General features: G+C 37.4%; 4 protein-coding genes and 1 long non-coding RNA gene across 8 annotated transcripts in view; 2 read left to right on the top strand and 3 right to left on the bottom strand.

Moving 5' to 3' along the window:
- The window catches only part of rap1gapl (RAP1 GTPase activating protein-like), a gene marked incomplete at its 5' end in the record, with an annotated part of 6,872 nt that extends 6,107 nt beyond the window's left edge, over nt 1-765 (bottom strand). The window contains one exon of the mRNA XM_079895224.1: nt 726-765. Coding sequence (XP_079751350.1) covers nt 726-765 — 40 coding nt within the window. The remainder of the gene's footprint in view (nt 1-725) is intronic.
- LOC307172509 (uncharacterized protein) lies at nt 1-3,233 on the bottom strand. The gene is made up of 2 exons (XM_079894935.1): nt 3,126-3,233; nt 1-2,388 (listed from the first exon to the last, which is right to left on the bottom strand). The coding sequence occupies exon 2, from the start codon at nt 2,359-2,361 to the stop codon at nt 769-771; it is 1,593 nt and encodes a 530-aa protein (XP_079751061.1). The 5' UTR covers nt 2,362-2,388; nt 3,126-3,233; the 3' UTR covers nt 1-768.
- Nucleotides 3,234-3,930: 697 nt separating this feature from the next.
- Nucleotides 3,931-13,904, top strand: phc1 (polyhomeotic homolog 1). 3 transcript variants are annotated; one of them, XM_079894489.1, is made up of 15 exons: nt 3,931-4,158; nt 4,646-4,795; nt 4,926-5,036; nt 5,914-5,991; nt 6,692-6,835; nt 7,005-7,163; nt 7,805-7,889; nt 8,467-9,407; nt 9,488-9,626; nt 10,376-10,545; nt 10,708-10,777; nt 10,896-10,983; nt 11,132-11,303; nt 11,774-12,005; nt 12,104-13,904. In XM_079894489.1, exons 2-15 carry the CDS (start codon nt 4,676-4,678, stop codon nt 12,253-12,255), a joined length of 2,661 nt encoding a protein of 886 aa, XP_079750615.1. In that variant the 5' UTR covers nt 3,931-4,158; nt 4,646-4,675; the 3' UTR covers nt 12,256-13,904. The 3 variants fall into 3 exon arrangements, with proteins under 3 accessions (XP_079750615.1, XP_079750617.1, XP_079750616.1); XM_079894491.1 differs by having other exon boundaries at nt 3,937-4,104; nt 12,104-13,902; XM_079894490.1 differs by having other exon boundaries at nt 3,937-4,158; nt 4,671-4,795; nt 12,104-13,902.
- A 408-nt stretch (nt 13,905-14,312) lies between these two features.
- styk1b (serine/threonine/tyrosine kinase 1b) lies at nt 14,313-22,313 on the bottom strand. Its single transcript, XM_079894492.1, has 10 exons — nt 21,845-22,313; nt 20,257-20,315; nt 19,952-20,125; nt 19,157-19,489; nt 18,883-19,064; nt 17,706-17,786; nt 17,305-17,513; nt 17,168-17,208; nt 16,328-16,424; nt 14,313-16,196 (listed from the first exon to the last, which is right to left on the bottom strand). The coding sequence occupies exons 2-10, from the start codon at nt 20,312-20,314 to the stop codon at nt 16,001-16,003; spliced, it is 1,371 nt and encodes a 456-aa protein (XP_079750618.1). The 5' UTR covers nt 20,315; nt 21,845-22,313; the 3' UTR covers nt 14,313-16,000.
- Nucleotides 20,014-25,675, top strand: part of LOC307172268 — a 28,982-nt gene continuing 23,320 nt past the window's right edge. Inside the window, exons 1-3 of one of the 2 annotated variants that reach the window (XR_013823693.1) lie at nt 20,014-20,089; nt 20,242-20,341; nt 23,194-23,324. This is a non-coding gene — a long non-coding RNA (uncharacterized lncRNA). Of the gene's footprint in view, nt 20,090-20,241; nt 20,342-23,193; nt 23,363-25,675 lie in introns of those variants that run through there. The other variant, XR_013823694.1, reaches the window with a different exon arrangement.

Here is a 25,675-nt window from a genome sequence, read left to right as displayed (position 1 = left end):
ACTCTGAACGCATTGAATAGGATATGTTTAGTTGGTGAATAGCATAGGCTACTATTACACAGTAGCAATAACGTTAAGCGCACCAGAATGAAATATAATATTCAGAAACAGCATAGCTGACATATAGATTCAGTTAACATCCAACATCCACAAATGAATAAGCGTGTTGATTCAGGGAGCAGTGCAAAGTGCCCGTGCAAAATCAGTTTTTGTGTGTGTTTTTAGTAATTGTTGGTTTCTTGGTAAAGAAAACACATTTTTACTCCAATTAATCAAAATGGATTTATCACGTTTTGGAACCAAACTATAATATTCAGAAGTAAACAGTGTAGCTGACAGATTGTCAGAATGTTTATTTTTAAACCACAACCTTCTTGGGGCTTCTTTGACCGATACAACTCTCTAGTGTCAGAATGTTTATTTTTAAATCACAACCTTATAAAAATGATATATTTAACGATATCTTTAGCATTTCTCATCCAAACAACGTCAAACTTGGCACTGCACTTACTCGTGACCGTAGCGAGACACCTGTCAAGTTTGAAATCCATCGGACTAACGGTTCGAGAGATATGTGGTTAACAGACACACAGACAGACAGACAGACACACACACACAGACAGACAGACGTTTCTGTAATTTATAGAGAGATAGTTCCTTATTCTAATAATATCTAATTTAGCAACATCATGATTTGTAACATGTCATGTTTCGACCCAACACACTGTCCTTATAGCTTTCATGCTTTTCACAGCACTGAGACATAACTTATGTGGCTTTCTGGAATACCAAATGTAGAACAGCCAGGAAACAGGCCAGAACCTCTTCTTCACAGAAAACACGCAATTCATTGATTTTCTGCTGTGTTGCTTCATTCATTCTCAGGTAATTCCAGTAGAAATCTCTGGGTTCTCTACCATTCTTGTGGTAGTGTCTAAACACCATGATGGCCCTGTCAGAGCTGAAGCCTTTTGTTTGTTTTGCTACCCTGTTTAAGATGTACATGTAGGCCTGAACTTGATAGCAGTACTCATGTGTTTCATTCAGGTCTGCACAACGACCACCATTTTTTGGTTTAGTGAAGACTTTACTTATCATATCTCCAGTAGTTCCTTTACACTCAATCACCATTTTTTCTCTTTTCCCCCCTTTTACTTCTGCTAAGAAGTCTAGTCTTCCAGTGAGGAATCCGAACTCTACTTTGTTACCTTTGGTGTATCTCACTGTCCTGTTTGTTTGCAACTCATGGTAGAACTTGAGGCATTCACGTTCATCTGCTGGGTTCTGGAAATATTTGCCAAACCTTTGAGGAGGGGATGTCGTCCAGAGAGCTGACTCGTCACAATAGTCTCTGTTCTCAATGTCATGGACATTCACTGTCACACCTTCAGAAATGTTTGGAAGATTGTCTCCAACTTCTAACTGTCTCCAGCTCCTTGTCTGTGTTGTAGCGTATATAGCGGGTGTGGAGATGGCCATTGTCTTGTATTTGTCTCTGAACCTGAATCCACTGCTTGTGTTTGATACATTTTTTCTCCACTGTGCTCTCAGATTTGCCTCGGAAACTTCTCTTTTTTCAAAGAAAATCATCACTGTGATTTCAAGAACTTTTCCATTGTCTTTCAGTGACAGTGAGTTCTTAAGTTCCCGGCAGCCAAGACGTGGAATGCTGTTAAACTGAAGCTTGAAGTTTTCCAGCTCTTTTACAATATCCTGGGCTTTCTGAATGATGCCTGCATTCTGTGATAGCCTGATGACTTTAGGATTTAAAACACCTTTGGGCAGGTTAATCCGGAGTGACTTTAGAAGTACTAGGTAGTCACTTACAGACATTCCACTGGGGCTGGTGCTAGAGCTGGTCACCAATCTGGAACCAGGATGCACTTTTTCATTCAAAGAAACCCTAGACTGAAGCCCAAATCCTGGTTCCGAACGGTTCCCAACTCCGGCATCAGCCCCACTGGAAAAATGGGAACTGACATCCAGCTGTGGTCTTTTAGTGGGACTTTTTACACTAACATGTTCTTTTAGTAAGTCTTCAGTCCTCCATTGTCCCTTTGCTTCTTTGCTCATCTGTTCTTTAGAAGTTGTCTTTCCACTCCCAGATACCCAAACTCTTGAATGCTTCATTTGACTTTGTCCCTTTGTAGCATGGCCTAAAGCCTGATTTTGTGTTCGTCTTTCATTCTTTCCACCTGTATTTTCAGTCAAGCCGACCTCCATCCTTATTTTCAGTTCTAGCTCGCCAACATCATTCCATCCCTTCTGCCTATCCAACCAACTTTCCCTTTTCCATCTCCCATCTTTCCCTGCACCAGCCTCTGGTTCCGTACACCACACGCTGGATCTTGTAGGCTTCATGTTTTTTATCTTTAAAATTCTTTACACCTGGAAAACATGAGCATTGCGTTGATTGCACTTAAAAAAAATTCCAGTGTATGGAAAAGCTGATAGAACACTGATAAAAAAATATTTCTTTAGAATAAACTGTGTTTACACAACCAAAAATATTGGTGATGCTGTGCTTTTGTGTGGATTTTTTGTGTGGGATATTGTCTGTTGATATGAAAGTTCACTGTATATCATAATAATAAATAGCATTTATGACAGCGTTTATAATTTGTTTTCTTTTTATATTAAACATTAAATATTACATATACGCATGTAATGTAATGTGTATTTCCATTACATATTTGGTCTTAAATTTCATACAAGGTGGTATTAAAAAGGTCTTTAAAAGTCTTAAATTTAACTTGTTTATATCTGTAGACACCCTGTTATAATGGAATATAAATGTCTATTTAAAAATCTGATTTAATCTTGTTAGGGTAAACCAACATGGCATCTGGAAATTTGCATGTGCCACAACCTGTCATGTGATCTCTATGCTTTATTAGTCTTAAAGTGTAAACTTCTTTTACAATGTTAACACTTTTGTTCAGTAAATCATGTTAAAATATGTTAACCATTTCTGTGTTTTTGTAATTACCGGTATATCTGAAGCATTTGTTTAGGTAGACTACATCTATTTTCTTACACAGTAAGTCTGACAGTACTCATATACAGTATATAAAACATACATAATAAGTGTCTTATCTAAAACAGTGGAGAAAATATATACTTACTGAGGTTTTTATCTGGTTCAAGCAGTCAAAAATGTCAACATGTCAAGACTTCATGCGCATATAGGCTAACATGACTACCTGTGCTTATGTTTTGTTTTCCGGTGATCTGTCAACTGAAAAACAGGTCAGTCCAGATTGTAAATGAGCCCTTTTTCAGGCATACTTTCGTTTTCCAGATGATTTCATGTGTGTTTAGATTGTGTTCTTCTTTTTCGTAAATCATTAAGTAACAGGGTGAGTCATAAAAATGGCTTGCATAAATGTCTTTAAAGATGGAATTTCTGTAATAAAAGTTAGATTAATTAGAAATAAATTAGAATAATGAAAAAAATATTTTAAAATATAATAACATTTGAAATACATTGCTTGGCCAAATCAAAGTCAATGAGGCATAACTGACATAAATGTGACTTTAAAAAAAACATATAGTTAGAAAATTATAGCCCTGATATTCAAAAATTCATTATATTTATAAAAACGAGTTTACCTTAAAATGTTTAAAAAATATTTTAAATTGTTGTGTAATGCTATAGCATTTACACTCACATGTAGAAAAGGAAAATTCACCATTTGATATATATATATATATATATATATATATATATATATATATATATATATATATATATATATATAAGGCTATATATATACATAGCCTTCAGTACACGCATAAGATAGATAGATAGATAGATATGTACAGACAGATAGATAGGTGGACGGGCAGACAGAAAGACAGACGAGACTTTTATTATGTAATTATAAGACAACGCTTCAGACTTCTATCTGGTGCGTCATTTTTGGCGCCGGAAAAAGAATAGTAAACAGTACGGGGGGCGGGGAGGTGTTTCATCGCTTTTTTTGAGCCTCATCACAATCACCGTTGTTTGAAGAATTCCAACAATACTTAAAAAAGCAAAAAAATAAACATAGCGGAACTATATTACTTCGATTACAGCAACTGTGGACTCAACGTTTCCAGGTGGTTGTTTCCATTACGAGAGGGGGAAGCAAAAGCACTGCCGATCGCAGAGAGGTAAATTATGTCTGTTTGGCACTTTAGGAGTCGCCAGTCCGCCAACATTTTTGCAGCTGCAGTTGAGAGACTGGGAGTGGACATGGTGTTTATTTACACCCTATGCATTGCTTCTGCTCATACACATATTAAAATAAATGATTGTGCATGGTGTTATTTTGACTAGTAAGCTTTGCAACTTGCTGATATGTAAATATTGCACAGAACCTCGATCACCCGCAGATGACAGATAACTGAAACGTCCACTTGTTCGTTATTACTGTTATGTATATTAAAACTACTTGATACCGGTGCGTTATTTTAAAGATATTCTTCTTAAGATTTTAAAAGACTTAGGGGGTTTTACAAGTTAACAAGTGTGTCTGTGCGAAAGTGTTCAAATTACTTTTATCTGTTTTAATTAACATTTTATGAAATGGTTTAAGCATAAAACCCCGTTCTAAATTGTTTGTTTGTGCATATTTTTCTCTGGTATTCTATTACAAAGTTTGATTGACTGGTCGTCCATCCAGTGAGCATGGAGACAGGAGAAGACCAGACCAACTCCAGCTCAGCCAATAGCAGTGCAGCATCAGGGGGAAACTCCCGCCCCCCTCAGATAGCTCAAATGTCTCTCTATGAAAGGCAAGCTGTGCAGGTGGGTCACAAAGCCACAGCCAAATTTAAGTGAAGATTAAATCACTTATTCACCTCAGTGCCTCGGTTTGACTTTGAATGTCTTGATTTTTGGGAAATGTAGTTGTCTGTACACTTAAATATGTTTCCAGGCTCTGCAGGCATTACAGAGGCAGCCCAATGCAGCTCAGTACTTCCAGCAGCTGATGCTGCAGCAGCAGATCAACAGCGCTCAACTCCACAACCTGGCCGCTGTGCAACAGGTCTGGCTAATTCAGTCAATCATGTCATGTAAAATCCATAAAAAATCATTTTAGTTCAGCAGAAAAATAAAATAAAATGATTAGAGATATTTGCCCTGATGGATGATGAAAAACAACCAAATTATGCAAAGTATCTTAAAAAAATTCCACCAGCTTGTAAAATTAGTCTGTAGGACTAAAAGCTCAGCCCAAGTTTGGGGTCAGTATTTTATTTATTTATCTATTTGAAAGAAATTAATATTTTTTTACAGCAAGGTTGCATTAAATTGATCAAAAGTAATAGTAAAGAAACTTATAATATTACAAAAGATTTCTATTCCAAAAAAAGGGCTTCTAAAAAAACTTTCTATTCATCAAAGAATACTGGGTATACGATAATGATAATACGAAATATTTTTTGAGCACCACATCAGCATATTAGAAAGATTTCTGAAAGATCATGTGACACAATATTACGGTTTTTACTGTGTTCTTGAATTGAATAAATTCAACCTTGGTGACTTCTTTCAAAAGCATTAAAAAATCTTACCAACCCAAAACTTTTGAATGGTAGTAGATAATCTTGTTTATATATAAGCATTGTTTTGCATCATATGTAATTATTTTACATGTATGATTTACCCAAATTATTGCAAAAAAAATAGTAATTATTACTAGTCATTTTATTATTTATTTTTATTGATGTTATTTTATTTATGATTGCCATTATTATTATTAACATTCAATGAAAAAATATTCTTTCGTTTAGGTTCTTAAATGTGATGATATGTTGCTAATTGTTTTCAGATCTAAAAATGCACCACCCTTTAAAGATTTGATTCTGCTTTTAATGTCGTTCTGCAAATGTTGTTTAGAGGTTTCCGTTTTATATTTTCAGGCAACTCTTGCAGCCAGTCGTCAGTCCAGCTCTCCCAGTAACAGCGTCTCTCAAGCTACAAGCACAGCACAATGCACAGTGAGTCTCTGGTTTTAAATCTATTAAATAAGTGTTGCAAATCAAGTCAAGTCACCTTTATTTTTATAGCGCTTTACACAATATAGAACGTTTCAAAGCAGCTTTACAGTGATCAACAGGAAAATGATTTAGTGATGCAAACGGAGTTCAATTAATCTGTAAAGCAGCTTTAAAAAGAAAATAAGTGTCATTGACAGCTGAAGTCAGTTTAGTGTTGATTTATTTCCGTTATGAAAGATCATTCATTATTAAATTACTTCAATTCAGCTATAGAGCAGCTCTGCAGAAAACAGTGATACCGTTCAGTTCTCATGCGATAGTGTCAGTACAGTCAGATCAATAATATTGTTGCATATTAAGTGTCCCCAACCAAGCAAGCCAGAGGTGACAGTGGCAAAGAACCCAAAATCCATGTCATCAGGTGACAAAATGGAGAGAAAAAAAAACTTGGGAGAAACCAGGCTCAGTCAGGGTCCAGGTCTCCTCTGTCCAACGACTGAACATGATGTGGTTTAATCACAAGTCAGAAAGCAAATTGTGGATTGGTGTCATAAATATGTATGTATGAGTATCATAACTAAGTATGATAACTATCCACCTCAGTTTCTGATTCTCTGTTTGTGCGCTTAATGCTTTTGATGATCATTTTGGAATGTTTTATTAAATAAGTAAAAGCTGATCTGTGGTGTGCTTTTTTTAGGTGAACTTAAGTACCACTTCTGGTGGAGGGACCATGTCAAACCCCCGTCCGATTGGACCTGCCACCTTGGCAACATCAACAGCCCTTAGCCAGTCAGTTTTGTTAGGTGGAAACTCTGGTGGACAGGGTCAGATGTACCTGAGAGTAAGTGCCTTGTCATAGTACTTAAATCCAAACATAAACCTAACAAATGTTTTTACAACTTGTCATAACAACAGTATGAAACACTTCACCCGGTGAATGTTAATATAATATTTATCCAAGCTCGCTCTTTTCCTAAGGGTGTGATTTAACTGGTCTTTCCACCATACAGGTAAACCGCTCTCTCAAGACACCTCTCACCCCTCAGCTCATTTTCATGCCGGGTGGTACAGCGACAGCTGCTGTGGCAACGGTTGCTCAACAGCAAACCCAGCAGCAGCAACAGGAAACGACTCCTACATCCTCAAGCAACCAGTCAGACAATGATCAGGTGTGACATTTGGCCTTCTGAGGGATTTTTGTCTCTACTCTTCACCATGCAACAAGACATTGTTTAGGTTGCTTTGTTTTTGTGTCTTTCTTTTTCAACAGAGAAATCTCATTCCACATCACAAATCTAGTGGTTTTTCATATTTCCATTTGTCATCAATTTATAACGCTATACTTTTTTGTTATATTACCTTGGCATTAAATTACAAAAAATCAATTAACACTGATGAGAGGGTGTTTCTAATACAACGACTGAGGGAATTATGGCAAATTTGACATCTTTCTCTCTTCTCACTGCTGTTATCAATCTCTCTATATTTTTTCTCTCTTTGGAAATCACAGATTCTTTCTTTTTCTACTGGAGCAAATGGAAATACAAAAATGGTATTTGCTCCCGTTTACCGCTATAGAAGTTTACCCAACTATGGTGACATCCGCTTCTCAGAACCCCGGAAATGTGAAAAGCGTCTGTTAAACATCAAAGATATTCTTACTGCCTGTAATTCTGTTTTACAGAATTTCACTGTCAGCTTTTAAAAAGACAAATTATGAAAAACCTGTCATATCATGCCCGTTTAGACCGTTCACACTTTTCATTTGTTTTGCCTCTTGCATTATTTCTTTTGTCTCTCCCATTTTTAGGTACAGAACTTGGCAATGCGTTGCGTGTCCACTCCAAGGGTGGCTACTGTGAAGACCGAGTTTGCAGACAGGAAAGAGACGAGTGGTGAGGAATAAAATTAAGATATTATAGGCCTCAACAGGTTATTTCTGCTTGCCCAGTTGAGCCAGTAGTTCAGATTTCCGCTTGCCCTGCCCCAACACAAAAAATATAAATGTATTCTAATTTCAAATGTTTAATCTTTACATGTATTATTTATTATTCACATATATCTATCCATGACATTTGAACATTTATTTATTTATTCCATGACAGAAAAAAATGACATTAAAAAAAAGATTCAAATAGCAAAGTTATTTAAAATTTGCATAATACTTCACTGTTTTTACTGTAATTTTGATTACATAAATTCAGTCTTGGTGAGCAAAACATTTCAGATTGGCTTGTAACTTTCAACCTATTATTAATGATACTACCAAGGCTATTACAATACTTCATGTCAGCCAGGTAGATAATTTACCTTATCTGACAGAATATTGCATATTTGCTATTCATTTTCAAATGTTGCTTATTGTTATACATTTCCTTTCAAATTCCTAGATGTATGCGTCTGCTGCAGTCATTTCCAAATGCACTAGCTATGAAATTAACTGTAGTTTCTCTAACTTTCTATGACTTTAAGGTTCATACCCACTTAACCAGCAGCCTCAGACTCAGCAGCAGTTTGGTCAGTCAGCTCAACAGATCCAAGCGCAGACTCAACCGCTCGCCAACACCAAACTGCAAAACTACTCCAACACCACCAATCCCAATATGTCTGGCCTCACTGTGAAGGGCTCCAACCAATCCGCTGTCACCCCACAGCAAGCAGGAGGTTCCTCCAACCCTCCGTCCTCCTCACCTTCCCCCTCGCTCCCTCTCTCCCAGCTCCTCCTTTCTCAATCTGGCTTGTGCCAAGCTCGAGGAGTACCAGCTGCTGCGGCCACCGTAACCCACATCCTGGTGCCCACATCCAATGTTCCCACATCTTCTCAAGGCTATCCGATGGGCACGGTGGCAACCAAATCCAACATGACTGCCCAGACGTTAGTGGTGCAGCCACTCCAGCAGACGGGGGTGAATCTGAGCTCGGAAAAACTGGGTCATGGAACAGGGCATGTGCCCATTCAACCCAAAACGGCTCAGGGGCATCGGCTGCCAGTGCAGATGCCCCCTCGTCACCCACCGCCCATTCTCCCAGCACCACCCAACAATGGCCAGGCCACGGGGGGCCATCACCCTCCCCACGTCCCAGTTCAGCTGGTTGGCGCAAGGCAGAGCACGCTAGGAAACTCCCAGGCATTAGCAGTGCCCCAGGCTCGGACCTGTTGCGCCCAGCAGGACGCCACAGGTGTCGTGCCCGTCAATAACTCCGGTAGCAATGTTGTTACTATGATGACTCCCGTGGAAACAGGCGGAGCCGGAGTGTGCCTTAAAACAGCCCAAAGTGCCCTCCCAATGTCTCAGATGCAGACCAATCAGTGCGCAGCGTTGAGTCATGGCAATTCTGCATCTGTCACACACTCGATGGATGGACAGAATAACTCTGGAGACTCTGTGTTCGTTCAGTCTGGACCAGTTCAGGTTAGTAGATAATAGGTGAACTGTATTTCCTCATGGTGTGTTTATGATGTGACACTTGTGTGATCTTCCTTCTCTCATAGACAAAGCCTGTGATTGGTCCATTAAAAAGGAAATCAGAATCCGATTTACCCAATGAGATGTCAACCGAGACCATCAATGCAAGTCTGTTAATGCAAGACTCCGCCCCTCCTCTTTCACCAGCTCCCTCACTAGATACAGGTGAGCCATAGGCAAGGGATGGTATGCCTGAGACGCAGTGTTTCGTACAAAATGCTGTTTTTGTAGTGCCCAAAAAATGCCCAAAATTATACACTATTTTTATAGTACATTACACACTACACTAGGAATACTTTTATTCAGAATTTTTTAAAAATTGATCATATTAAGTAAAAGTAAAGGCTTTTTTTTGTTACAAAATAATTTCTTCTTCAAATAAATGCTGTTCTTTTGAACTTTCTATTCATCAACAAATTCTGAAAAAAATGCATCACGTTTTCTACAAAAATATTAAGCAGCACAACTGTTGTTGGTCACATTTAATTGGCTAAAGGATTAAAAAAATGCAAATTTGCATTTTTACCTACATGTTATCAAATGTACAACCAACCTGTCATGATTACAGATAATATCGGTTCCAAATTGGTTGTAATCCAATTTTTTTTGTCATCTTAATGGTAGATACTGGATATTTAATTGCTCATAATCAATTCCCCCCTATTTTTACCTTTGCCATCATTTAACAACACTCACTTAAAGTTAATCTTTAAAAATACTAATAGCGCATATATATATATATATATATATATATATATATATATATATATATATATATATATATATATATATATATATATATATATTACAATTTATTATCTGTATGAAATGTCTTTTCATATTACTTCTGTCTTTTTATTAACGTTTTTGCTTTTCTGAACATTTTTTTTCTCCCTGTCTATTTTCTGTTTTAGCCCCAGAGATGGCATTCTCTTCTCCTCCTACTCTCTCTCTTTCTCTCCCTCTTCCTCGTGTTGGAGGACAGGGCGATCGAGCACCTGTCCCACAGGCTGTGGTCAAACCTCAGGTTCTCACTCACCTCATTGAGGGCTTTGTTATCCAGGAGGGAGCCGAACCTTTCCCTGTGAGTCTTTCTACTTAATATGAATCTAGTGTTTCATGGTAAGGCAAAATGTGTTTTCAGACCACTGTAGAAAGATAATCAAGCATTAAAACATTCATTAATTAATGGACCAATGGTCTGAGAGGTATAGAACACACATGACATTTTTCTGCTGATTGACAGGTGACTGGGCCAGTGAAAGAACTTCCTGTGGCTGTTCCACCCATCCTACACCGAGAGAACATCCGTGATAGTGAGTGGTCGTGTGTTTCAAACAAAGCTTTGTGGAAAAACTGTTTAAGTTGTTTAGACACATTATTTTTATTCTCTCTCTCTCTCTCTTACACATTGTGTCTATATATTGTTTACAGAGTTAAAGTGTGAATACTGTCAAAGGTTTGCACCAGCCAACCAGTTCAGGCGATCCAAGCGCTTCTGTTCCAAAACCTGTGCCAAGAGGTAAGACCAAAATCATCCCATATCATTGATAGATTCTTAAAAAGATTTTTAATAAAAAAAAATGATATAGAAAAAATTTAACTAACTATGAATAAACCTGATTGAGTGTGTATTGTTTTATCGCTGACTTCTGAACCTTTTGATTCAGGTACAATGTCAGCTGCAGCAACCACTACCGTGTAAGTAGGGGTCTTGAGGGTGCTGAACGGCCACCAGGGAGCCCTGTGGTGCAGGATGTTATTGCTAGGCGCAGGGGTCCTCGCAGGAGCAGCTCTGAGATTGCCTGTGCTAAAATATCAGGCAGGCATCTTCCAGTAAAGGTGAGATGATGGACATTGCAGTTTCGGGTCTGTACAATGTTTTTTTTTTTAAAGAATTCAATACTTTTATTCAGCAAGGATGCATTTAATTGACCAATAGTTACAGTAAAGACATTTAAAATGTTTCAAAAAATAATATTTCAAATAATTGCTGTTCCTTTGAACTTTCTGTTCTTTAAAGAATCCTGAAATAAATAAATAAAAAAATCCACAAAAATATTAAGCAAGCACAACTGTTTTCAACAATGGTAAGAACACTAAATTAGCATATTAGAATGATTTCTGAAAGATCATGATGCTGAAAATTCAGTTTTGCCATCATGGGAGTAAACTTTTCAATTTTAAATATAATATATTAAAATAGAGAAGAAAATGTTTAATAATATTTCAAAATATTATTGTTTTTACTGCATTTTTGATCAAGTAAATGCAAAACAAAGTAAATAAATATGACTTTTTCTATTTCGCAGTGTCGTTCAGAATCTAGTCGTTCTGAGGACATCTCCAGCTGTGAAGAAGAAGAAGACTTCTTCTCACTCTCTCCCAGCTCTTCCTTCTCGTGCCCGAGACCAATCCACTGTGGCCCTCAGTTGGATGACACGGCACCAAGTGGCCTCCCAGTGGACGAGAGCCACTTCTTATCTGGCAACCCTGCTCGCTGGAGTGTGGAGGAAGTGTGTCAGTTCATTTCTTCTCTTCAAGGTCAGTATTCTGATGCCAAACGTGAGGTGTGCTTTGTGCTCTCCTGTATATTTACGATATTATTTAATGTACTCCTCCATTGTGACATCTCTTGTCAGGTTGTGAGGACTTGGCATCCCAGTTCCTGTCACAGGAGATTGATGGGCAGGCGCTGTTGCTTCTCAAAGAAGAGCATCTCATGTCCACTATGAACATCAAACTCGGTCCTGCTCTCAAAATCTGCGCGTCTATCAACAGCCTGAGGGATTGAGCGAGGGTTGGAGAGAGAGATGAGTTGCAGGATTAAAGCTTTATACTTCCGTCACCAGCTTGACAAACTGAAACTGATGGGGATGAAAAGACTTCAGATTTGACCTAAAGTTTAATCAAAACAATAGGGAAGAACGGGAGAGAATGTCATCTGAAGGGTAAAATAATAAGTGATGCCTTATTAAAGGGATCATTCACCCAAAAATGAAAATGTTGTTATCATATACTCACCCTAATGTTGTTCCAAACCTTTTTTTTTTGTCTTCTTTTAAACACAAAGAAAGATATTTTAAAGAATAGTTACCAGGTAGCTATTGACTTCCATAGTATTTTTTTTTCCTACTATGGAAGTCAATGGCTACCATCAACCTCCTGATTACCAAAATTCTTAAAAATATTTTGTGTTTAACAGAAGATAGAAACTCGACAAAAGAAACAACTTGAGGGCGAGTAAATGATAACAGAATTTTCCTTTTGGGGTGAACTATCCCTTTAAAAGCAAACAATTTACCTTAGTATTTTTGTTTAGATGTGAAAGCCTGCGTTATTAATATTGTTTTCAACGATGGCTAGATTGTACCTGACTAATTCTCACTTTAATTTGTCCTGTTTTCAAACACTTCGAGAAAGAATATTGGAAGTTATCCTAAAGGAAAAATAGCACAAATATGATCATGTATAATCTTTAAATGACTAGATCGATTTGTTTGGAGATGATACGTCTCAGTGCTGTATTTTGAATGTGCTACATGTATAATATTAGGGACTTGTTTGAATGGGCATGCGAGTCTTGCGTCTGTTTTTTTTTTTGCTGTCACTGTAAATGTGTTGTCTTAAAGTCAGTATGTTTGTGTTCTTTTGTGATTGTTAGTTATTTTATACATTTGTAATCAAAGTATGACTGATGATGACATTAGAGACAGTAATCAATGTTATTCCTGTAGTGTTTTTGACTATCAGAGTCAAAGACGTGAATAAGTTGCCTTTCTAAAAATAACAGTATGTTGCCTCTGACAGCTGCATCTTTTTCTGGGGGAAATCTGTTATTTTCCGTTGATCAGCACTTGACTAAGAGGACTGTCGGTTGTCTTTGTGTGCTATTTTGGAAGTTATTACAATTAGATTCCCCTACACTAAATAACTTGTCTGTCAATATGTGGCTCCTGCAGTCACTTCAGTCATTTCAGCCATTAGTGATCTCATACTGCAGCTTTCTGTGTCCATTCCTGTATCACTGCTATTAATGGGTCAGAGACTGAGAGATGGAAAATCTGGAGCTATGTTCTTACTACACAGTATTACTGAATGGAAGTAGGTTTTTGTTTCTTCTTTAAATAACAGACTGAAGGAGTGCTTGGATAACTGATCCTAGAACCACAAATTGTTTATTTTCTTTTTTTTTCTACAGTAGATGATTGTAGGGCATTTTTCATTTGTATTAAAAATAGCATCATTATTTTTGGGTACAGTTTACCAGCTTCATAGACAAGTATTAGTAGCTTTACCTGAGAGCCTTGCAGCACATGAGAGCAAGTGTGAGTGTGTATAAGAGAGAGAGAGAGAGTGTGCCTGAGAAAGCTGTGTACTGGTTCTCTTAACATGGCTGAGTTTCTTTGTATGCATAAATATGAATAAAGAAGATGCTGTGATATTCACATCTCAAGTCTTTATTTCCTGTTTGGCTATGTTTCCCCTGTCTGTTCCAAATGTATTGACAGCTTTGTTCATGTATAATACACATTTTCTGTTTTGTTTTTTAAGTATTTTTTGTGAATTTCTAATCAATATTGTGTAAAAACAATACTTTGTTTCAATTTCTGAATTTGCTATAATTAAAGAAATATCTTTAAATGTATGTATAATGTCAGTTTGTGTATATTATAGTGATTTTTCAATTACTTATTTCTGCAGGTTACATCGTTATGCCAGTAGGTGGAAACGAATGACCAGAAGTGAGTCAAATTGACCATTCACTCAACCGATTCGTTCAAATAACCGCCACGCTCGTCGATTCCGGCTTGGCTTCGTTTGGAAGTATTTTCGTTGGCAGTATTATATCTAAAAAGTAAGTAACTCAATATTTTTAACTTTTATTTATTGAACTCTTCTATTAAAGCAATATCACACTCCCAATGTTGGTTTGAATATAAGCATGACTGTTATTCGGAACAATCTTGCTCGTGTGATAGTGCTATAGAAAAGTCAAATAGTCATTTTCCAGTGACTTCCAGAACTTTTTATTTATTATGATAAAGTAAATGTGCAAATGGACCTGCCACGTGTCTTTAAAGGGTAACTAAACCTTATTACTAATACTAAACTTAGTGCTGTTCATTGATTTTGACATGGTGTAAAAACGCCTGAGTGCTGCCCTCTTCAGGTTGAACGGTGGTTACTGCAGTTGAATTTTCCTATTGGAAGTTGTGGTGCCCAGTGACGTAAGAGGGCACCAGCTCACACCTGCTGGTATAAAAGCATCTTGTTCCGTCAAAACAAATGTAGTGAGTCAGTAGTTCGAATTGCGAGTATTGAAAACGATCAGGATAGCGTATATTAGCACATAGTTAGCATAGCATTTATATAGTTATTTAGATTATTTCGTGTAGTCTAGGTAAAATGGGCTTCTCCAAACAGCTTGCGCTGAGTGCCAAACACTGCTCCTCCTGCATGGACTCCACCACCGCAGCGGCGTCTTGATGTGAGTGGGCATATATTTTTAATGACAATTTATGTTCCTTCCTATTAGGCTAAAGTTAACCCTCTGGGGGTCGACAAATTCGCCGGCACATTTTGCTGGATTTTGTCAGTGTCACATAGCAGCAAATTAGACTTAAAATACTCCGTCATTTATGGTCATACAGACTTAAGAAATATGAAAAAAAAAAAAAAAAAAACTGTTAAATGTCTACTTTTTTATGCGTCCACTTAAAGTCGAAAAAAACATTGTGCTTTTGTAAAAAATAAAAATAAAATAAAAGGAGTGCTTTCTGCCTCTCCGTCTCCTTTGAACAACGTTACTAGTTACACAGGCATAAGCAATATATTTTTTTATAAACATTTAAGTCTCTGTTATTAAATTATCTAATTCAAAACGAAAACAAATATTCTCTGTTTATGTAATCTGTATGAAAAGATGGAGATGTCAGTCATTCTCATGGCTATACTCATTATATGTAAACATGCCTACAGAGAGCGCGCAGAAACGCGGGTCTCAGGTGCACCTGATCTGGATCCAACTCCTCCCCCTGGATTTCGTGTTCTGCAGTGAGCACCATCTCACTTTTCTAGCATTTTTCAAATATTGCCAGTGGGTGGAGTCAGGCTCTGACCAGGGGTTGAGTTACCCTTTAAACAAGGCTGCATCATTAAACTGGCTCTGGACTGTCCTGGATCTCAATTTTGCTTGATCAGACCAGTCCAATAAGGTTGAAGCTTCTCGGTTCATTACTTTAAATTCTAGCTTTCCACAGCATCAGCAGGTTCAAATATCTTGCTGTACAATAAAATAGTAATTTGATAACAAATAAAATCATACAATTTGGCAACATTAAAGAAAGTACGATTATATTTGAAAGCATTCGTTAAAATTAACATTTCATACTTTACTTTTTTAAAGTCAGTATGGCTGGTCGACAGTCAATTCACTCTTTATGAATTGCTGGAGATGGCTAGTGTTAGTGTACACCACAAACAAAATAGAGTTTTCATATAGATATGATGTATTTGTATGTGGAGCCATCTGGAGTTCAGAAAACTGTGTAGTTGTTGGATTCTCCATATCCCGCCTCTTTCAGATACTGTTCAAGATTGATTGGCTCAGGCACACGGAGAATACTGCTGTCATTGGCACTCTTCTCTCCAGATTGGAGTTTATGCCTGACTTCAGCCAATGAGGGGCGGTCGTGCTCCTTCCACTGACAGCAGGCTTTGATAATTGAGTAACTGCAGAAAAACAGTAGCAAATTGATATTTTGAATGTACAAAACAAGCACTGTATGAACAGTAAATTAGAATACAAAAAAATAAAAAATACAATAAGTTTATAAAACAAATGTTTCTAAAGTTGCATTTACAGTGAGTTGGAGCAGTTGTTTGGTTTCTTCAGTGTTTTGGCTCTCTGATGATACTGTAGAAGTTCCTTTGCAGGGATTTCAGCAAAAGGCACCTCACCTGAAAGTATGGAAAGAGTGTAAAAATAGGATCAACAAAAATGTGAGAAAGAGATTTGTTAATCAGTATACAGTTGACTTACAGGGATAGTTCACCCAAAATTATAATTCTGGCATTAATTACTTACCCTCATGTCGTTCCAAGACTTTCATTCATCTTCAGAACACAAATGAAGATATTTTTATGAAATCAGAGCTTTCTGTCCCTCCATTGACAGCTACGCAACTACCACTTTGATGCTTCGAAAAGTTCATAAAGAGATCGTAACACAAATCCATGTGAAGAGACACGAATGCTTTATATGATGAACAGATTGAATTTAGTCTTTTATTCACATATGAACATTTATCAACTCACTCATCAAGTATGTTCACTTGATTTGCGAGAACCAATGAGGTTAATTCTCATTTGTTACGCATCACGTTTGAGCTTCCAAAAGAACCAATGAGGTTTGTTGTCGTGCGTCAAACAAACAGGTTCGGTTGTTTAGTTTCTGTTTATATTCACTGATTGCTTTATGAACTTATTGAAGCGTCAAAGTCGTAGATGCGTAGCTGCCAATGGAGGTGCAGAAAGCTCTCAGATTTAATTAAAAATATCTTTATTTGTGTTCTAAAGATGAAGGAAAGTCTTACAGGTTTGAAACGACATGAGGGTGAGTAATTAATGAAAGAATAGAAGAAAAGGTACATGGGTGAACTGACCCTTTAAATCATCTCAAAAGAACCAGACCGTAGACTCACCAAGAGTCACCATTTCATACAGCAGCAGCCCAAATGACCAACTGCGAAAAAGAAAAGAAAAAAAAGAAATACAGATATTTTAGTTTAAAAGTTGAAAGTTGCTTTTTCTCATGACATGTATTGTGCTTTTTACTTACACATCACTTTTTGGAGTGGCAGGTCTCTTGGCCAATAGCTCAGGAGCCTGCCACTTTTTTCTTCCAGGATCTTCACTGTGATTAGCACTTTCTAATGTCCTTGCATATAAATCATCCAAACCCCAGAGTTTTGCGGTACAAATCCTGCTGACCAGTACGCTACGAGCCTTTATGTTGCAGTGGAGAAGATCTTTGCCATGGAGAAAGTCCTACAGAGAAAGAAGAAAAAAAGGTGAGAAGGTGTGTAGCCATGATGTCCAACCTTGAAACTGAGCAAAAATATCAAATGACACCATGATTGGCCAAGATTTTTTAATTTGCTATGGATTATATTGTTAATTCAAAAGCCAAAATGCTTGAATCTTTCCCTGAGATAGTGGTGATAACAACTTTGTACTCACCAGTGCAGAGGACACATGTGAGGCCATGGTGAAGATCTTTCTCTCTGTCATCTGATGCATGCCGTCTGGTCCAACATTATCCTATTCGAGACAGTGTTATTATCATTAACTAAAACTAAAACCATAATCACTGAAAATAAAATTAGTAGTATAAAATAATATTGATATAACCATGGTTTGAGAAAATTACTCCCTTTTTTTAATTAATTTTTTACAATTATTTGTAATCAATTGAGTAGTCACTGGTTAATGTACCAGCAGACCTGTTGAACACTATAAACAGTGGTTCTCAACTTGTTTTGCTTCAAATACCCATATTTTATATTGCCATCAAGCATAAACAACAGCCAGTACAATAAGTAAACAAGGTACCAAACACTCTCAGGAAAAAAAGGTACAAAAGCTGTCACTGTGGCGGTACCTTTTCAAAAGGTACACCTTTGTACCTAAAGAGTGCATATAAGTCCCTCAAAGGTACATATTGGTACCAAACGTGTACATATTGGTACCAAACGTGTACATATTAGTACCTAAATGGTACATATTAGAACCCTTTTGAAGGGTACTGTCCCAGTGACAGCTTTTGTACCTTTTTTTTCTGAGAGTGAATGAATTTGCACCAAAAAACCATTAGGTTTATTTAGATGCACAATATTTGAGGTCAACAACAGCATTTTAAAATGTAAAAATATATTTTAAAAGTATTTTAAAACAAAAGTCAATGAGCCATTTTATGGCACACATGACATGCAAAAAAAAAAGAAAGATATTGTGGCCATAATTGTTCCCATGACTTATCAATTTGTTCCCAAAATGTATTAATTCGGTTTAACTAAAACCAGGGAAAAAGTTATTTTTACGTGTTCATAATAACTTGTTTTCCCCCCACATGTCATGTGCAGGGCTCCATACCAATTTATTTTGTATTATTAGATTTTTTTTTTATTTATTGCTATTTTGCATTTTTTTTCGGATTTACCTTTTTTTTTCTTTTGTGTCATCTGCGGGGTTCCATATCAATTTACTTGATATTTTTTTATGTTCTATATTATTTTTTTGCTAATCTGCATTTCCTGAATCCTGAATCGTTGTCAGTGACCTACCAGACCTGTCGCCTAAAGCTGTTACACACCAGTTGAGAACCACTGCTATAAAACATCCTGGTCCAACCTCTCACCTGTCTACACCTCCACAGGAATCCGAGCAGATCTCTGTTCTCCATCTCTTCAATAACAGTAATGAGAGGAGCCCGCAGGGATATTACTCCCAGAAGCTCCGGTAAGAAGGGATGAGGCCCTAACTGGGAAAGGAAGGCCGCAAAGCCCAAGAATGACTGACTTTCCTGGTTATTGGCTGAATCTGAATAGGAGAACGAAAAAAGAGAGAGTGAAACTGGAATTCAAGATCTCAGTCAGACTTTATGATCATGTCATAATAAACCACTCGGGCACCTTTAAGTACACGCAGCACCACATTTCTGTTTTCCATACGAGCTCTATAGAGTGAGACGGAGCTGTCTGACTTCAGAGAGTATGATGCTGGGAGAGGAGACACCCCTTTGAAGTTCTCTGGCAGTCGCTGACGTGGAAGTTCCCTGGGCTTTGAGAAGGCTGAAGCTGCGGCCCCAAAAGAGCCTCCACCATCGATAAAGTCCACGTGTGCATTTAAGGAGGCAGGGTCATGCCTATAGGAGTCTCGAACTTGTGATGTAGGGTTGAACGTCATGTAAGATGTAGTGTCCAGTGCTATTGGCTCACCTTCCAGAGCATTCAGACCAATAGGAGCTACGCAAAAGGAGATAGAAAGAGGGTGAGAGAGTTTAGGTGGGGTGTGACGAATCAAAAGTATGAAAAAAGCAGACTAGGGTTCTTAATAAAATATAAAGTCAAATGTCATGTATGTTTACTTAAGTGAAAGCAATGAGTATCAAAACCATGCCACTTTGCAAACAATTCCACTGTGTAGAAAAGAGGTGTGCTGGAATGCAGCATCAAATATTTTCCTACGCCCTTGCTACGGTGCGTAAGCACAGTAGTTTGCGTGCAGCAGTTACATTTAATCCCTGTATTATGTACAGACATTATATTTTGTTATTAAGAAATGTTTTTTGTGATCAACTTTTTATTAGACTATGATAGGTACACATCCATTTTGTTATGCAACATACATGTAACTGTAACATGCATGCATATATATACAAAAAACTTGGCATGTTGCTTCTTAAATATATAGTAGCAGACACTCACCATCAATGCCTTGCAAATTTCTCCTAGTCCTAGTTGCTCGACTTGAGCGGGTTTGCAGGCGATCCACCTTCTCAGGACAGAACCTCAGCAGTAGCAGAAACACCAGCGTGACCAAGAAAGCCATCAAAAACAGCACCGGTACGATTATCACTTCCTGTTCATACACCCGTATCTCTGAGGGAGCAGATCACATGTTCACAAGGAATATAAGTGAGACGTTTGAAATTTCCGCTTACAACTTTTGTTACACAGCTGTCTAATGTTGATGATGCCTGTGTTTTATCTGGCAGACATGATCTACTCACCACAAAACGTATCTCCAGATTTACATTCCGAATGTGCAGAATTAGAAGTCGTCGCCATCCTGTGCAGAGACAGAATATGTGAAAGGTATGAGAGTTTATAAAAGGTTGGAGAGTTTCTTTTAATTAGCTACCTACTTGTTCACCATTTCCAAATGCAGAGAACATTGAAACAATATGCTGTGGGTTTTACAATAAAAAAAATTAAAGCCTCCTTAGGACCTCTTATAATGGCAGTATGAAACATTATGTTGAGTTCTGGGTCAGTGTAACAGGATCAGTCTTTTTTATCATAAAAAGGCTTTGGGCAGTTGAGACGCATCTTTTCTCATCATCAGTGCTCAGAGAAGGGTTTTTCTAGAATAACCACAGAGAGAATGAGGAAAGAATAATAGAAAATACACTTCACATGTAAATATTTACTATATACACAAGTGAAATCTGTGTACATAATGATGGTATCTTTTTAGTATATTCTCAAACAGGCTAAACTACACACCTGAGTTTTAAGTGCAATTTGAGATGACCTCATTTGTGAACAAACAGTGAACACACCCAATGCATTTTTTTATGAAGTCATTACAACAGTACATTTGCCATAGTTTGTATGTGCTCATAGCTGTAATTGTCTTCTTTGATGTGCTAAAAGGTGAATGTGTTCTTCTAGGCCCATAAGTGTGACTAATTGTGTTTTCGGACTGTGAAGTAAAAGGCGGCTGTTTTAGCTCCGTCTCTTGACACATACACGGAACAGCCTTTTTATTTGGATTATGATGCTCAACCTGTTTGTCTGCATTTTTCATTCTCGAAGACTACACAACGACACGTCATATACAACTCACAAAAGCAAATGAGATATATTGTGCATGAATATCTTTACTGAGTAAGTGTATTTAAAAAGTGTATTTTAAATAGTGTATTTAAAAATTATCCAATACTTTTATGCAGCAAGGATGCATTAAATTGATCTAAAATGACAATTAAGACATTAAAAATGTTGGTTTATTACAAATAAATCCTATTCTTTTGAACCTTATATTTTCATCAAAGAATCCTGAAAAATGTATCACAGTTACCACAAAAATATTAAGCAGCACGACTGTTTTTAACAATGATACTAGTAAGAAATGTTCCTTGAGTACCAGCATATTAAAAATATTTCTGAAGGATCATGTGACAGTGAAGACTGGAGAAATGATGCTGAAAATTCAGCTGTGCCATCACATGAATAAATTACATGATAAAAAACATAAGTTATTTTAAATTGCAATATTCCACAATATTACTGTATTTTTGATTAAAAAAAATGCAGCCTTGTTGAGACTTTTCAAAAACAGTTAAAAATTTGTTCCGATCCCATACTTTTAAATGGTAATGTAATACTCTCTATAGTGCCATTTGTCATTCTTTTACATAAATGAGATGTGTTTTGAATTCAATTGACAATAAATACATTATCAAATCATCTGACTGCTAATTCAGCACATAGCCTAGGCTTGTAAGCCTAGCCTTGTAAACACAAGCACCAAGTCACGTCTTGCTAACCCATAAGCACCGTGGTCATTTTGTCTTCAGGTCTCCACTGCCCTACCTGCTGGTCACTGTGGTTGTAGGTGATCTTACTCCGTGATGTTCAGTTTCAGATTCTCTCTATTCAGATATTTTTCCATGATGAAAATAATATCCCATTGTTGAATACATCACCGCTGTATTCCCAATGTTATGCAGTGTCCTCGTTTCTAGAGTATTTCCTTATGGTGTACTGTAGTACTAAGTCTGATTGTGTTTGTCTATGTCACACCTTTGTTGGTTACTTAGCTCCACCCTCCTTACCTGTGCTACTTGCTGTTGTTGTTAACACCCTCCTTTACTGTGTAGGGTTACCAATAACATTATTTACCCATCAAAGGGTAAATGCCAAGCTCTTTTTACATTTAACAGTGTATCATTTTCAGCCGTCAAACCCTGTGAATGATGAAATGCTCAGACCCTGCCTCTACTATTTTTGTATTAACCTAATCATCTATCAAGTTAAGCATATGTGGCAGTTTCTTTTTCCTGCATTAAACCAAACTGAAACCTGATTATCCAGCTCCTCGAGTTTCTAGGAGGGTCAGACATCCAGACACAACTTCTGACTGAGTTAAAGAGGATATACAGGTTTACCTTTCACTCAGCGTTTGTAATTTGGAACAAAAAAGGATTGTTCAACCATTGCATTCCGTGTATGACAGCTGATGGCTTCAAGTATGACTTAGAAACAATGTGAATTTGCACCAATTTTATTCAGAAGTTGGAGGAGTAGTGATCACATTGTGGTTGTGGGCTTGGTGGGTTGAGGCCCCATCCACTTCTTCCCTGGAAGATAAAAGAAAGAATGATTGGACAATGAACAGTCTGTAATTTCAATATCCAACTTAGGAATTCTTGTTTAAAAACATGTCACAGCTCAATAAATCATAAAAAAATCATCTATGATGTAACTGTCCTTAGTAGGAAAATACCATTCGGTTCCATCATCAACCTATAAAAATCGGTTAATTGACAAGCCATAAATAACCGTGTGATCAAACAGACATGACAAAGGCCAAGTTTTTTCAACTTTACTGACGGATGATTCAAAATGCTTTCCATCATTTTGACAGAAAAAAGCATTCTACTTTCCATACGAAGTAAATATGTAGCATAATCGATTAGTTTAGGTATCTGTGACGCAATAATGTAATATGCTTCTCATAGAAGATCCCTTGTTGGGAGGTAAAGCCATTCTGTGTTCTCCCCTTGTTGTCGTGCTCAGGGTTTCCCCCACATTCCAAACACATGCAGGACAGCTGAAATGAAGATACAAAATTTCCCCTGGTGTCAATGTGTGTGTGAATGTGTGCAGGCCGGGTGCGCAATACTCAGTGACCTCTGTGGTTTTATTGTGTGTTTGGCTAGGACACGCTGTTCTCTTGAAGGACTGGCCACCTGCCCATGGTGTGGTTTTCGTGCCTTCAGAAGAGACCCAACATACGACAAGCTGTGAGGAGAATGGATGGATGGAAGGACGACATGTTCCTCAACACTAAGTATTAATAAACACAACACCTGTTTCTCCGATAGGCCCTACATCTATTATGTTACTCCAGAGTCCAGACGCTCACATACATACAAACTCTTCGCATACGTAAGGTAGAACGGGGCTAAAGGCGCACCGCGGTTAAAGGTGCATTTGACTTTATTCTTTTTTAAACCATTAGATGGCACAAAAATTCTTCTCAGCACTTTTCTTAACGACCGCTTTTTGTTGATGCATGTAGAAATTTGGCTTATCCTTTAAACGAACACGGACAGCAACCCAAAGTTGATTTTGCAAATTTAAAAAGTCAATATTTATTTTTTTTAAACTATAAAAATGAATATTTGTGACCATAAATGCTCCCTCGTACTTTAAGGGCTCTGTCCTTTGGAGTGAGTAGGCGTAGCGATAATAACTTCTGAATGGCCGACAGTTTGAACAAAGCGAAAGAAAGGATGTTGCACATATGCAGCCACGACAAAATGAACGAATCACTCACTATTCACGTTATTCCTGAGTCCATAAGTATTCCTTATATTCCTTATATTCCTATAAGTTAAAAATGAAAGAATTGTTCATTAATGACCCATCACTAGATCACATATGTTAGGCAAATGTTCTACATTGTCCGCCCGCGACAACTTGACCCACCCTCAAACACTGTAGCTTTTTCGTGTGGTTAACATCATGTCGAGAAGACGCTGATTTTCACTTCACATAATGTACCTCAAACTGAGTAGCGTATCACTGAGAAACATCCTGCTCGAGTCGTCCTTGCGATGGAGGTACGGGTTGAATAACTAGTTCTTCCAATGTTTCATCATCGGACTCGCGCTCGGATTGATATGGTAAAATGGTACACTGTGTACAATCACTGAGCTTTAGGAATAGGAAGCATCTGGAGCTGAAATTCAGTTATGGTAATAGGCATTTCGTTTTTGACACAAGCTGTAAGAGGTAGACCAATCATAACAGACTGGGCCATCGGGCCAATCAGAGTAGAGTAGGGTCGCAGAAAGGAGGGATTTAGAGAGACTGAATCATTGGACGAGTCGTTTGAGAATCAATGAAAAATGTTGTGATGTGCAATGTATTTAGAAATGTTTTTTGACCTTTGATACAAGTAAACCTGTTGTAGGAGATCTCCAAAACAAAATTAGGAACCTTTAAAATAGCATAATAGGGTCTCTTTAATGCTGTGGGGCTTATTTTGTTCCAAAGACCCTGAACAATTTGTTAGGATTCACGGTATCATAAACTCCAAGTACCAGCAGGTTTTAAATTAACACCTGGCTGACCCTGTCAGAAAACTTAAACTGTGCTATGGTTGGATCTTCCAGCATGACAATGATCCAAAGCATATCTCAAAATAAACAACAGAGTAGTTTACTGACCACAGAATGAAGGTTTTGCCATGGACATAGCAGCCCCTTGACCAAACCCCATAACTCTGGAAGGGCTTTGACTGGAGCTGACTCTGGAAGGGCTTTGACTGGAATTAATTATTTGATTATTTTGTTATAATAAAATAGGTAACAGAGTTTGATAAATGGAATGAGTTTATTAAAGTGTCATGAAACACTAAACTACATTTTCTGATATGTTAACAGGAGGTGTTTGTGTTGCACACAGAAGACAATGTTGGCATCCATTAATTTTAAGCAGAAGAAAACTGGTTGTGAGCTTTTTGCTCCTCCACTTCGCATCGAGGTCCTGATCACCCTGACGGAATTTATTCAGCAATAACAGCCGACTGTATGTACATTATCCCTTACTTAATACAACCCCAAGTCAAGTTTTCCAATGTTTTTACTTAACTTAATTGTATTTTATAAATATAAACAAATTTTGATGGCTGCAACACACTCCAAAAAAAGTTGGGACAGAGGCAAAAAAACTTGAAAATCTTATAGAATATCCAAGCTAAACTCTTTTGAAACAGTCCACAAAAAGTAGGTGAATTGGTAATAGGTGAGTGTATCGTGAATGATTGAGTGTAAAAGGAGCATCTCAGTCTTTGCCAGCAAAGATGAGTCATGGCCTATTTTTTACAGTCTATGGTCATGGCTCATCACTTTGTGCCAAATATCATATCAACAATTCAAAAATCACATTTCTCAATGCAAGATTGCAAATAATTTAGGTCTTTTACTATCTACCATAATATTGTGAAATGATTCAGGGAATCCAAATCTCAGTACATTTAGGGCAAGGCAGGAAACCTGTTGAATGTGCATGGCCTTTGAGCCCTCAGACAGCATTGCATTAGAAACCGTCATGCTACTCTATTAAATATAGCCACATGGGCTTGGGAGTACTTTAGAAAACTGATGTCTCTTAACACTGTCTGGTGCTGGATCA

This window comes from Squalius cephalus (assembly GCF_949319135.1).
Source record: "Squalius cephalus genome assembly, chromosome: 15".
Classification (NCBI taxonomy): Eukaryota; Metazoa; Chordata; class Actinopteri; order Cypriniformes; family Leuciscidae; genus Squalius; species Squalius cephalus.
The sequence above is the reverse complement of the archived record's forward strand: the minus strand, read 5'-3'. Positions and strand labels throughout refer to the sequence as shown.